At 44.3% G+C, this 14,071-nt stretch overlaps 1 protein-coding gene across 1 annotated transcript; it reads right to left on the reverse strand.

Annotated features, from left to right (window-relative positions):
• Positions 1–851: 851 nt before the first annotated feature.
• On the reverse strand, positions 852–3,936 carry XBP1 (X-box binding protein 1). Its single transcript, XM_053994244.1, is given in 6 exon segments — positions 852–1,851; positions 2,605–2,688; positions 2,691–2,768; positions 3,268–3,399; positions 3,480–3,576; positions 3,660–3,936. Coding segments are annotated over 6 exon segments (1,158 nt in total). The 5' UTR covers positions 3,869–3,936; the 3' UTR covers positions 852–1,293.
• Positions 3,937–14,071: the final 10,135 nt, after the last annotated feature.

Raw genomic sequence — 14,071 nt, forward strand, 5'->3', positions numbered from 1 at the left:
GATTCTAGTAGAAAATACTAGTGATTATAGGAATTCTGCATGGTAGTAGGCTTCTAGATGCCAAACAAGAACTGCTTCTGTGTTTTTTGGTGGAAGAGATCTCGGTAACTATTAACAGGTTGTTGTGGGACCCAGTTTTTGCAGTAAGTCAGGATAAAGTATGCCAAGTCCTGTCACCTTGAATGTTACTGACCGAAACATCTCTGGTTTTCTTTCTTCCCCACCCCAAGTTATTTTTGTCAAAATGGAATGCAAAACGTGAAATAGCATTGAAACCAAGAATAGCTGTGCCAACACCTGCAACAGCTCTCTTATTTTCAGTAGAAAATTTCTTCTGTCTCTCCAGATGTTTTTAATATTGTGATAAATACTTGATACTGGAGCAAATGGATGTGGACAATGAGAAGTCCTGCTGTGGTATCTGAAATTAACTCCTGACCAAGTCATTTGATGTTTCAGGATTTCCTGTGGCAATACAGAATCTGTAACCATTTTCAGTCCATGTCTTTCTCGCACCCACCTCCCCTCAGACTGAGAATTTTGGACAGCATTACTGGCCACCAGGGTGCCACCACTGCCCTGACTTTTGAATATTCAGACTTCAAGCTCCTGCCACCTGCCTGCCTTACAGAGGCTAAAAGTTTTGCTCCAGTAGCTCTGGCCTTCACACAAACCCATCTACCCCATCCAGTGTCCCCAAAAGGGAACTGCTGAAGCATCCAGCTGCAGACACCTTATGAGCAGTGCTCCTCAATGCATTGTGGCAGGATGAGACACTGAGGGGCCTGAACTTAAATTCTCCAAGGCCCAGATATTCTCCCCTCCCCACTGAGTTCTACAGCAAAACAGGGTCAGTGAGCTGCACTGCATTTTAATTGCACCAATACAGTTAAATATTAAATGGACAAAGCAACTCTACATAGCAAATGGAAAACAAGCATTTAGTGAAGCTGTAAGACTTAGAGACTATTAAGGTCTAGCCCAGTTGACTATACATGAATATTCCAGTTTAGTTTTTGGTGTTAAAATTTTAACTGGAAAACAAACCATTTTCAGGTTCATGGAGAATGAGCAAGTTCTTGAGAAACAAACCTGCCTCTCTCCTAAGCCAACACTGACTGGGGGGGAGCCAGGGCAGGACAGGACACCCTTGGCTTTTTCATACCATCTACTAGCATGGTAAAGATGAGAAACACTTTTCTGAATGGACATGATTTTCCCCACATACACCCCAAAGGGGCATTGCTGATATCCTGCCAGGACAGTTGTTCACAGGGAGTTAACACTACCAGGTTAGACACTGATGAGCTGGGGAAAGAGTTCCTTGGCAAAGCTATCCTCCCACGCATGGTCAGTGCCAAGCGGAGACGATGTTTCGCTGAAAGGCGACAGGGATCCTTCATACCCAGAGTCACTACAGCCATCCAACAGGTAGCTTGAGGCTTCAAGACTATGACAAGAAGAAAGCAGATGAGAAAAGCCCAGTTCAGACATGAAGCTGTCTACAGGTTCCTTCTTCACAGACAGTGGAATTTCACGGACGGCCTTGTCGTCAGATGAAGAGAGATTTTCTTTCTCAATTTTCACTAGCATATTGGTTTGGTTGCCCACTTCAACAGGAATCTCCACTACTAGGGGTTTTGTATACACGTGATCAAACCTTATGAGTTCATTAATGGCTTCCAGCTTAGCTGATGGGGACCCCAAAGAGGGAGAGAAGGCGGTTGGTACGGAATTTGTTTCTCCAGAGATCTCTTCGTCCAGCTTTTCCAGGCACGTTGACTCTGAATCAGCATATTTGAGAAACAACTCTGGGTCCAGACTGTCCAGAAAGCCCAAGAGGAGATCAGACTGCAAAATGAAAAACAGTTTTAGAAAGACAGCTTATTACTGTTACAGCCAAACATCAAATGTGGCATCTATTAACCTCCACGTGGAAGTTAATATACACTGATGCAATCACAGTTATTTTACCAAGAATATCATCAAACACACAGTTAAGGCAGTTACCTATCTTACAGAAATTCACAGAATAGGCCAGGTTGGAAGGGACCACAGTAGGTCTCAGCTGGTCCAATTTCCCTGCTCAAGCAGAGTCATCGTAGAGCACATGGCACAGGATTGCACCAGATGGTTCCTGACTGTCTCCACTGAGGGAGACTCCACACCCTTCTGAGCAATCTGTGCCAGGGCACAGTCATTCTTCACCCACAGCTTTTTTTGTAAGGGTACTGGCAATCCCCAGGGAATTATACATGCATTTGAGATTTACAGCCACTATTAGAAGCTCCTTGAGATCTTGTACCCATCAAGTACAAACATCACAGTGCCTGCTGGCTACACAGAGCACAGACCAAAACCTGCCTTAGGCAGACTTGCACATGACTAAAGCTGTGGGGACTGGGTTTTTTCGTGTGGGTGTTGTTGAACTCCTGTACTCACTGGACACAGCCTAACACAGCTGTTCTGACACACAGGTATGGCATTCCAAGATTCGGAATGAATGGAAATCATCAAATTATTTATCAAAATATTAAAACACTAGTCTTAAATCTACAGTGGTTCCAAATTTAATGGACAGTTTTTATAGGACTGGATGCTCACCTCAGAGTCTGAAGAGTCACTGCCATCAGAATCCATGTGGAAACTATCAGAAATGGTGACTGCTGGGCCTGCACCTGCTGCAGAGGAACACGTAGTCTGAGTGCTGCGGACTCAGCGGACCCGGTCACCAATCTGATCTCATCCACCTGGGATTCCTTCACAACCTGTACCAAGGCAAAAACTCAGTTACTGCAAGTGTTCTGGCAGGCACTACAGTACATGATCTTCAAGATCATAATTTTTCTGCTAAGGTTTCCAACACAGAATTCTCTATTTGATTGTTCTGTAGGAACCTGAAGGTAAGGTAATTTAAAAGTTCAGTGAGGTTTCCCTACATTTGCACATTAATTTTGTTTGACACTTTTAAATGAAAGCCTGACCCTCTCCACCACATCTGAGACACACCTACGTGACTGTAACAGTTTCGACTTCACTTCTATAAGGTAAAAAAACAGAGAAAACTGTCTTAAAACAGCCTGGAACTAGTCAGCTTTCTACATCCCACATTACCCATTTCGACGTGGCACCCGCCGAGTTTCAGGACAGCCTCCACATGGAGGACAAAGGTATTTCCGGCATATCCCTGCCCACAGCACCGAGGTTGCCCCGGGAGCGGGGCAGCTCTGCCCAGGGCGGGGCAGTCACTCCAGCAGCGCGGCTCACCTGGAACTCGTCACCCTCCTCCTCCGTCTTCAGAGCATCTAAACCCAGGCGGGAGCGGAGCTCCTGGTTCTCCCGCGCGAGGTTACACGTCCTTTCCCGCAAGAGCTGGTTTTCCCGCAGCAGCTTCTGGTTCTGCAAAGAGCCGTGAGGCAGGGAGGCCGCTCCATTCCTCCTCTCCCTCCTCCAGCCCCTTATCCCCCCCAGCCCCTTACCTCCTCCTCCAGCTCCACCACCTGCTGCTCCAGCTCTGTCATCCGCGCCTTCTTCCTGTCGCGGGCACTCTGGGCCGCCACGCGGTTCTTCAGCTTCCTGCGGGGCAGAGCGGCCGTCAGCGGGAGACCTTACACCCACCAAGCACAGCCGCAGCCCTCCGGGTGCCGCCCCCCACTCACCTGCGCAGCGCCTTCTCCTCCGGGCTCAGATGCGTGAGCCGCTGCCGCTTGCGGGCCGGCTGCGTGGTCTCCATCCCCGGGATGTCGGGGTCGGCTGCTGCCGGCAGGACAACGGACAGATGCCGGGCAGCCGCGGGGCCGGGAGCCTCGGCCGCTTTGCTAGGGATGAGGAGCAGCCGCGGGGCCGCGGCACCGGGCAGCGCTGCCATGGCGGCACGGCGGGACAGCGGACACGCCGCCCGGCGTCACCAGCGCGGCCGTCTGCGCCCCGCGCCGCCCCGCCCGCATTTCTACCATCGTGGCTCTCTCTCATTGGCTGCGAGGCGTGACGATCCGGCCGGGAGAGCTCGTGGTTGGCCCGAGGCCGCGAGCAAGGGGGGAAGCGAATTGCATCAGACGTGAGGGCTGCGGTCGGTGAGGCGCTGGCGAGGGGCGGAGCGGCTCTGGGGGCAGAGCGGGGCCGTGAGGGGCCCGAGGAGGCCGGGGCTGCGCCCTGCCCTGCCCTGCCCTGCCCGCGCCCTCCCCGCCCGCGATGGCGGTGGCTGAACTTGACCAGTTCCTTGAGGAGGCAGTGAACCGAGCCTGGCGTGACGATGCAGCTGAAGTATCTTTTTGGTCTCCTTTCCGGAGCCGGTCTGTCACAAGTAGTCACAAGCATAATCATGGGGAGCACAAGTGTCACGAATGGAGCTGTAGCAGATGCCATAAGAATGAACTTTTTAGTCTAAGAAGACTAAAAACGCGGCGAGGTTAGTGACTGATGAGTGGAAGTTGCAGGAGACAGTGCAGAATTCCCTCAGGGCTGTCACACCCGGGCTGTTCCTGAGCAGCAGCAGCGCTGTGTGGGAGTGAAATGAGCGCTTCTGTGGTGTCTGACGAAGGAAATCACCCTGCCGTGATGGGTTGGTGTCAGATCTGATAGATCTAGGGTTCAGACAAAAGTTTTGTAGGTAGAAAGCCGAGAAATACTCTGCCCATGGGAATGCAGATGTTCAGCAACCTGCGGGCAGCAATGCACAGCCATGCAGGGCATCGAGGGTGTTTGCACTGCCGGCAGCTCAGCGCCTGAAGCTTTCCACGTTTCCACTTGCAACAGTTGCCAACGACCTGAATAGTTATGAAATGTCGAGACTTTGGCTGCTCACAATTATTTCTGAGAGCCATTTGTACATTGGTTTTAAATTAGTTGAGATGTTAAACACTAAAGGAAAACACAAGCTTTAGAAGATCAAAGACACTGGTGTGCTGGTTTGGCATTACTCCAGCACTGGAGTTCTGCCAGGCTTTCATGATACAGAGAACAAACTGCATTTGTGAGCTTGTGTTTGTTCTTTTCTTACGCACTGCAGCATGACATTGAGCTAAGGCTGAAAGTTCATCTTTCTACTTTGACACCTTTGTGAAAAACATGGCGATTTTTCAATAAGCCTTTTAATCAGAGTGCAAAAAATTGTTTGTTTGGGTCCTGCTAAGCCCTTGAGATACTGGCCATTGGAGATACTGCTTCTCTTTTGTGTGTCTCTTCTGCATTTGGACTCATGTTTCTTCTGTAATTCTAATTCCCACTTTAAAGTGTTACTTTTTTCTACCAAAATGTATATTCAGTATTAATAACTGCTTCTGATTTCAGACATCCATTTCAAGTTGCCCTTATTTGCAAGAAAAGTGTTGAAGGGGGTGAACAGGGCTGCCATACATTGCTGATTTGTAATATTTGTAATATTGTACAGCTATACTGGGGAGATCTGATTTATCATTATATGATTTATCATAAAGATATCCATATGTCTTGGTATTATGACTGAAGAAAAATCCTAACCTTCTGTCTGCAGGTGATTTAATTTTCCTATTTAATTTTATGTGGAACCAGAGCCCATGAAAAGCATTCTTCCTTTTGCAACAAACACCTGTGATCATGGATAAACCACAGAAGTGCAGGGACATATGTGCTAGTAGTGGTGCCTGATCTACTTCACAGTGATGTGTAACCAACAAAAGTGGAAGCTGCCCTTGGCACTGGTGGTGTCCATTGTTACTGAATATAATAACAGCATCCATTAGTGTTGGCAGTAATAGCCAGCAAAAGAAGGGCATGACACCCTGCATTCTAGTCCTGTTTAATGGTTTTAGTAGTACTAAGAAGAGCTCTGGTGCAGTTGCTGAGAATATATTTAGGCTCACAAATATTATGTTACTACCATTAGGATATGATATATAAAGTGTTTTATTAAATATATGGTTGAGTCACTGGGTAAGAAAGTGCCTAAGAAAAGGTCCATTAAGCTGGTCTTATACTGTGACACCCTTTCAGAGAGTTTTAACAAAAAGGCTTCAAGTTTAATTCTGATTTCCACTTTTTTTTTTTCCCTTCACTGTTTACACATTCCAGTCTTTGTATTTTTCTTTTTTTTTCAGTCATTGGATTTAATCCTGTGATCCACGTGACTCAAGAATGCTTCTCACCCTGCCTTCACCCCGCTGGGGGGTTCAGCACTACCACCAAGGATGTGCCAATGAGGATACTGTTGGCTGTCCTGCCAGAAACCACATTAGTTCCTGCTAAAATAGCTTTATGTTTTATGTTCCAGGTGGCCAACCCACCAGAGGAAATAATTTTGTTTAATGAAGGTGGAGAGGCTTTACCCTTGTGTAATCTCAGATACAGAGAAAGAAATGTGTGTTCAATGTTATCTACACATGAAAAAAGGGGGAATAGAGGAGGAAAGTAAAATGGAAGAGGGGGCATAGAGAAAAGATTACCTGACAATCATAATCCAAGAAAGAGCTTGCTTGCTAAATGTGTGTCTGAAAATACTTGGATGGTGGCCCAGGCCCCCAAGTTCTTGACAACAGCTGGAGTGTTCCCATTCCTGTATCAATAGCTGATTAAATGAGAAGAGAACCTGTTTAGCAGCCTAAAACAAGGTTATTCAAAACCTGTAAACTAATTTTACTTATTCTTAAATTTTGTCATTACGCATTTGGATTCAGGGATCCAAATGCATATCATTTCATTGTATCTTTCAAAGTTGTAGTGCTCTCAGTCTCAGGGAATATGCAGAATCTGTATCCTCTGGCTACTGCAAGGAACTGCCACCCTGCCTGCATGCTGTTCAAAGTGACATTGGCTTTCCTTCTCTTAACACTGCAACAAGCAAGCCTTTCAGAAAGGTGATTTTCACTCAGCTCTCATCCCTTCTCCATTAGTACTTAATAAGTTATTGGGATTCTGCTTCACTGGCTTCTGTGATTGTTCCCAGGTTACCACCAGAAAAGCATGGAAAAGACACAGTGAGTTCAACTTTAAACAATCACTCTCCTAACATATGTGTACCTTGCATTCCAGTTCCTTGTCCTCCTGTCCTCCTGTCCTCATGTTCCACCCACATGTTACTGGTACTTCCATCTACCCAGAATTTCAAGGAAGAGTGAGGTAGATCTGCCTGAGTTCCATCTTAGATCTTGGTTGTGCCCCAAAGGCATGGGCTGGAGAGTCTTACTTTGGTCTCTTCATGGTTCAGTCCTCTGACCTAGCTGATTTGTGGTGAGGGAGAGATCCCATCACACCTGTACCTGAAGTGACTCCTGTTACACTTCTAATACCTTCAGGCCTTCTTGCTGGAATTCTGTCCGTGTTTTCCCCATAGCAGTGTCCCAAGCACTGCAGGCAGCATCAGCTGGCTCAGGCAGCACATACCTTGTGACAGAGATGTCTCAAATGCCCTTGTTGTAGGGTTATCTGCCTCCCCATGCAATAGAGTTGGTTCTTCCATTGACCATAGTCAATGAAGCCTTGCTTCTAATTCACAAAAGAACTCTGAGTTAACTCAGACAACACTATCAGTGTTTCTGGAACAAAAATATTCTGCAAGTTGACTAGAAATTAGGCCTTTTGTAACGTTTTTCTTCAGGAAAAGAGGGTCTCCCTTCAGTGCTACAGGAGTTCCCAGCAGCCATAAACACTGAGGTGCAACTTGGAGCCCCTTTGGATAGTTCAGTTCCATTGCCCACATACAAAGAGGTTGTGCCCTATTCCAGGTTTAATGGTAGCTTAGCAGCAATACATTTCAATGCAGCACCTCGTAAAAAAAAGGAGATCAGGAGCACACTGCCCAAAAGCCAGGTGTAGATCCATGTATAGCAACTGATTAACTTTTAGAAAATATGAACCTCCATTGTGGCCTTCTTCTGTAGTGACCTCTTTGCATCACAGATTGTTTGCCAACAAAATCATCTCATGTTTCACAGCTTCTAACATTTTGTGTGTGTAATTCCTTTTGCTATTGTTACAGAATACAAGATGGCAGATTTTTCTTAGAACAGTCTAATGATATATTGTCTTTTTGAGTGATAACAGTAAATTTGAGATCAAGCAATCTCTATAAAAGGCTCACAATGTTCCTTGCATCTCCATAGTGTTTTTTTTCCCCCTGAATTTCACTTGCATTGTAATTCCAATTTGCTTCATTTTTAGACTCCTCTGAAATTCAAGAATTCACTGGTCTCAGGCAAGACCAGAAATTAACAAATGTATATCATTTTTAGCAGTTGCAATTTTTTGCCAATTTACTATTTTTTCCAGAAAACTGACATGCTTATTAAACATCAGAGGTCCCAGTGTAGAGACAGCTTCCTAATCCCCCTCACACTGCCAAGGAATGCTGATATAAAGGAAAAATCTATCCACTTGCAAGGACATGGCAGTATTTTGATATAAAGATCTCTTGATTTGATTGTTTCTGTCAGACAGAGAAGGAAATTTCTCTTGCACATTTAGAGCTTTGAGCAAACCACTGATGGGAATTTAAAAGAAGACAAGATATCCACACCACATTAAACAGAAAGACTGGCAACCCTGTGCCCAGTTCTGGAAGAGTGAAAAGTTACTGGAAAACTCTGCAAACATTAGTCATGTAAACAGATCTTTATACATAGCCACTGGATGCCCTTGGGAAGGTTTATGCCATCTGCCAGTCCCTGAGAGACTCCAGCTGGGAACCAAACAGCATTGGTCACTTAGCCAGGAAAATGGGCTCAGGTCAGGTAATCTGCTTGGTGGGCACCCCTGATCTCTGCAGGAATCCCACAGGTCAAGAGGAGGTTGCAGATGTCATTCAGGCTTTGCTTAGTAGTTCTGGCTTCTGCTTCCGATCAATTTGGCTCATTCCCTTCCCACACCATTCTTCTATTGCTCTATTGATTCTGCTTCCATTGCATGAATTCCCTTTCCCTTTAAAAAGTCCAGCTGTTGGCACCTCTGGTGCTTTGCTGTGGTTTGTCTGATTGTAGTACCTATTTCCATGTGTAGTCCTACTTCAGCCCTTTGGCTTTTCTCTTTCTAGCTTGGTCCCAAGCACAGTGTTCCCCTGCAGGGTTCTCTCCTCCTGCTGGCAGGAAATTTGGGCCAGAGAGTTGTGCAGAGTATGTAGGATTTGGAGATTCTGGGGGATGCCACAGGAGTTGTGCACAGAGAGGTGTCGTGTTCACCTGTGTACAAGAGTTGTGCACAGAGAGGTGTCGTGCTCACCTGTGTATATTGACACACAATGACACATTAGAGGTGGTAGTTACAAGCAAAAGAAAAAAGATAAAGGTCCTACACTGACTTGAGATGATGCAGCAAGTGCATTGTTTGGGGCGAAGCTTTGAATGTGCTGGGCCAGTACAGGAGAGACTGAACTTGCTGCTGTGCTGTCCCACGGAACCAACAATGCTGTTCTGGGTTTTGTGCCAGTGCCTCACATGTAGAGCAAGCTCTCTGAGGAAAACACTTAACTTGAAATCTCACATCCCTAAAAGCTCCTGTTCCAGTAAGTTTTTCTGTTTGCACATCCTGGTTCAGAACTGGAACCTCTTCTTGGAAAATACCCAGGGAGGTAAACAACCACGCTTAGGCAAACTTGATGGCTGCTTCCTGTTGGCAGAAGCTTGCTCTTCTTTGGAGCAGTGCCTGCATTTGAAAGGGAAAACCTTTTCTTATTTCTTAGACCTTCCCTAGGCTTTGAAATTATTTTAGAAGTCCAGAGCCCCTGAGAGTCCTGGAAGCTTCCTTGTTTTGTCATTTTGAATTTATTTCCTTATATTTTTCCATTTGGGTACCCTTTTGTATGCAGAACCCTGTCTCCAGCTATCATGTGACCCTGCATGAGAAGAGGAAATTATCAGGAAATGCCAAGTTAGGAATCAGTTCTGTTTCAGCATAGGTTCAGCAGGACCCAAAATGTGGGGGATATTGTCAGAATCATCCATCTCCTGCCTCCTACATTTTTGATTTGCTGACTCCACAGAGGGCACAGGGTAGCAGCTGGTGTTCAGAGAGGGACAAGTCTGTTATGGTTTGTCTCTGGTATTCTCATTGATTTGCTCTGTTAGCACTGACTTTAATGATAACTCTTATGTAAACAGGCAGGGACAGCTAAAGCTCTTAATCTACTAATTAAATAGATCCTATACTTATAGTTGAATGTGGAAAATGAGTGTTTTAAGGTGATTAATTAAAGTGCTAGTCAGATTTTTTAACTTAAGTGAGTCATTAATATAATAGGTAACCCAAGATGAAATAGAGTAAACAGTTTCTTAACTCACTATCATATGAACAAATCCATTGTTAAAGTAGGAATTCCTTCATTTTAGCCAGTAACATTTGAAGAGTGTTTTTTGGTTTTGCTACTCAGAAACAGTGAAATCTATTTTTTGGCTTTAGCATAGAGTTCTTCATATTGCAATTAGGATTAGCAGCTGATACATCATACACTTTAACCATGTGGTTCAAATTTATTCTGCAATGTTTAAATATTGTTCATTTTATATTATTGCTTGAAGTAGGGCTTCATGAACAGCAGCTTGTACCCTATATTTATTCCAGAAACACTAATAACAATGTTGAATTAAATACAGAAGTTTCAATATCTAGATTGTATATAAATATGTGAAATATACAGAGTGTGTTATTTATATTTAATTTCACTAGCAGCTTCTTCAATATTATGAATAAGGAAACTGCTAAGCATTGACCTAATGAACACATGAAACTAACAGTAGTGTGGGATTTAGTGCAACTATAACTGAAAGTGAGTAGATGTGATACAGAGCAATCTCAGGAACACAGCAGCACAGTGAAAGACACTGGTATGGATGCATTTGAGGGTCTTTCTTGCAGAATGAATACTGAGAATCTTGGAAAATACAGCTCCAAATTTTTTCCAAATCCATTCTGTTCCTGCCACCCCTTGCAGAGATTTTAGATGACCAAAAAGCATATAGAAATAATTTCCTAAGTTTGTTTCTTAGAATTCTTTTTTTCTTCTTTTAGTAACATGATCTGCTGTGCCTGCCTGGTGAGGGCTCTGAAGGAAAGCATCAAGCATGGCTGTATTGTCTTGCAACTCCTATTTGAGCTTGTACTGTGTATTGGGCAATAGTTTGCAAAAAGAAAGGACCAAATTCATCTAAATAAGGGTATTTTCAGTACAATCTACATAGTTCAGTTTTACAGACCTGATTCATTATTATTTTTTCCCTTCAGTAGACAATTACATGTACAGAGAGGTGAAGGATTCCCCAATCACCATGTTTCCCCTTCTTATAGATTTAAAAGACTACATGTTTTTTAAAACGTTGGAAACCTTAACTACTCAAACATTAACTACAAATTTTGTTCACGAAAAATATAATCAAAGTTGTTGTGGCTAGTCAGTTGGTTATTTTGCATTGCTTTGATGCTGATTTACTTGGATGAATTGTGTTTCCAAACCTTAAATAGCAAGAGGCAAAGCCACTTTCCACGTAATTTTTTTTTCCTAGTACAAATATCCACTGACTTTTCTATTTGTTCTTTAATTAAGCTGACAAGCTACAACGGTTTGTTACTTTCATTTAGAATAACTGGTGATAACGACGAAAGCATCACTTGCATAAATATAGAAAAAAACGTTGTCCATTACGATGGGCTTTCAGGTCCAAAGTGCATCCAAAGCCTGCAGATGCTAGATGAAGATGAAGATGCTGGAGATGAAGATGCGAGGCTGTGGGAGGTACTTCTAAGCGTGTCCTGCTGTCGGACACGTCCCGCAGCCCCGGGCGCGGTGGCCCTCGGGGGACACCTGCTGGTGGCCGTGCCGCGGTGCATGCGGCCCCTCCCCGGCGGCGTGAGGAGCCGCTGCGGCTCCTGCAGAGCGAGAGCTCTGCGAGCGCTCGGGTGTGTCTGAGCAAAGCTCCAAGGCAGCCCTAAAACTCTGTGCTGTGCAATTCTGTCTCAGAGAAAAAGGGCAGGCATGTACATGTCCTTAAGTTTACTGGGAAAAGGACAGCACTTGTTCCTATTGCTTGTTAAGAGGTACACCAATATCATTTACTTAGGAAATAAGCTCTGCAGAGCAACATATAGGGAATGTGGGCAGTAGTCCGAGTTACCAGTTCCTGAAAACACCTGGACTGGGTGTGTGAATGAGACAACCAGGCCTTTTTATCCCTCCTATGGACAGCTGGTCTGCTCTGAGGAGATTGTTTTGGGCTTTTTCTATAATGTTTATCACACTTATTTTGTGATTGTGTATATATTGTATATATATTGTGCTTATATTATGTAGCTACTTCACTATCTTTTTTTCTCTCAAGAGCAGAGGGAGGAGGGTTCTATAATATCCATTTCTTTGCAAGGGAAATGAGATGTAGGAAGTTCAGTGTCAAAAGCATCCTCTAGTGTTGATTGCCTGCTTCTGAGATAGAATTATAGAATTGTTTATGTTGGAAAAGATCTGTAAGGCAATTAAGTCCAACCATTCCTCCAGCACTGCTGAACCACTAAACCATGTCCCCAAGTGCCATATCCACATATCTTTAAAATCCCCCAGGGGGATGGTCACTCCACCTCTATCCATGGCCTCCATATCCGATGCTTGACAACTCTTTCCATGCAGAAATGTTCTCTAATATCCAATCTAAGCCTCCCCTGATGAAACCTGAGGTTTTTTCCTCCGGTTCTGTCACTTGTTACTTGAAAGAAGAGACTGAGTGCCTAGAGAATGCTTTCTCAGAGCATTTGACATTGCACATAATTTAGTTTTTCTCAAATCACAGCTCTCACTGTCCTCAGCTGTAGTTATAAATGCTTGAGACTTCAGTATTTAGACCCTAGGCCTCAGTTTGTTATTCAGGAAAAAAAAAAAGAAAGAAAACATATCTGAAGTATTATGGCATAACTGAATTGTGAACTGTATACTGCCAACCGGGCAGGATGCCAATTAGAAATATTTGATGCTTTAATGATAGACAGTCCATTCTCTTCCTGTAACTTCCTGCTTGGATTTCTGCCCAAGTCGAGGGAACTTGGTGACCTGAGACCTAGTGCCTCATGTCACTCCTCAGCATTTGACTGTGAGGCTGCTCCAAGGCAATTTTGCTGTGTCTGTAGCCCAAGTGGAATGGATCACATCTTCAGCAACTCTTATTTTAGGCATAGGATCTGTCCACTTGCTGTATAGAGCCCCATTCACATCTTTTTCCTACGTAGTTTCCAGACAGTTTAAGCTGTTCCTAGGCTGATTGTAATATACGAGGCCGTATGTTTACTAAGCATCGGGCATTTGTCTCATGGAAAATCAAGTAGAGGTAGTTTGCACTAAGGGATTAAAATGCTTCTGTTTAATACACTAGATGCCATGCATTTCTGAAATTGTACTGAAACCTGTAATCAAAAATTTGCACCTGTTGACCACATCTAAATTTGCATAGTGCATTACAGTGATGTCCCTTCCAGCTCCCTTTCTAAACATGCAACAGTTTTGTGGCCTTTGATCCACTGTACTGTAGTCTTAGGTGGGTATTTTGTGGATTACTGTAGGAACCCAGAGTGTATGGTCCTGCAATCCCTTCTTGACCCTTTGCCACTGAAGAAATCCTCCATGATGTGTTAAGCTAACATTTGCTCACTGTGTCATGCTAAGGAAAACACTACCTTGTTTTCACCTGTAACAAAGTATATTTAGGAAAAGAGCTGGCCATTTGTAGGCTATAGTATTATTTCTTCTGCCAGTGAGTTAGGGCTGGGCTTTGTTTCCAAACATTGTGTTTCATAGCCAACAAGAGATCTTGGATCAGTTTGTCTCAATCCTCCTTGTCACTGAGTTATATTTTTAGGCTGTGTAACACCATGTATTAATGAGTTCCATGACTTAGCTGTACATACTTTTAATGGAAGAATGTGTAATTGGCTGACATCCAGTTCTTGTGGGAGACTGCAACAAAAATCATTACCAACACATTTTCCCCTCATCATCGATGGAGGTTTTGTAGACTCGCACTTAGAGCCAAGCGAAAGAGCCCAGGTAACCCAGCTTCCCCTAACTCAGATTCAGGAGACTGCGATCAGGGGTCCGGTCAGCCAGTCCTGCCCTAGACACCATCGAGGAGCC

Source organism: Vidua macroura, chromosome 18 (genome assembly GCF_024509145.1).
Source record: "Vidua macroura isolate BioBank_ID:100142 chromosome 18, ASM2450914v1, whole genome shotgun sequence".
Taxonomy (NCBI): domain Eukaryota; kingdom Metazoa; phylum Chordata; class Aves; order Passeriformes; family Viduidae; genus Vidua; species Vidua macroura.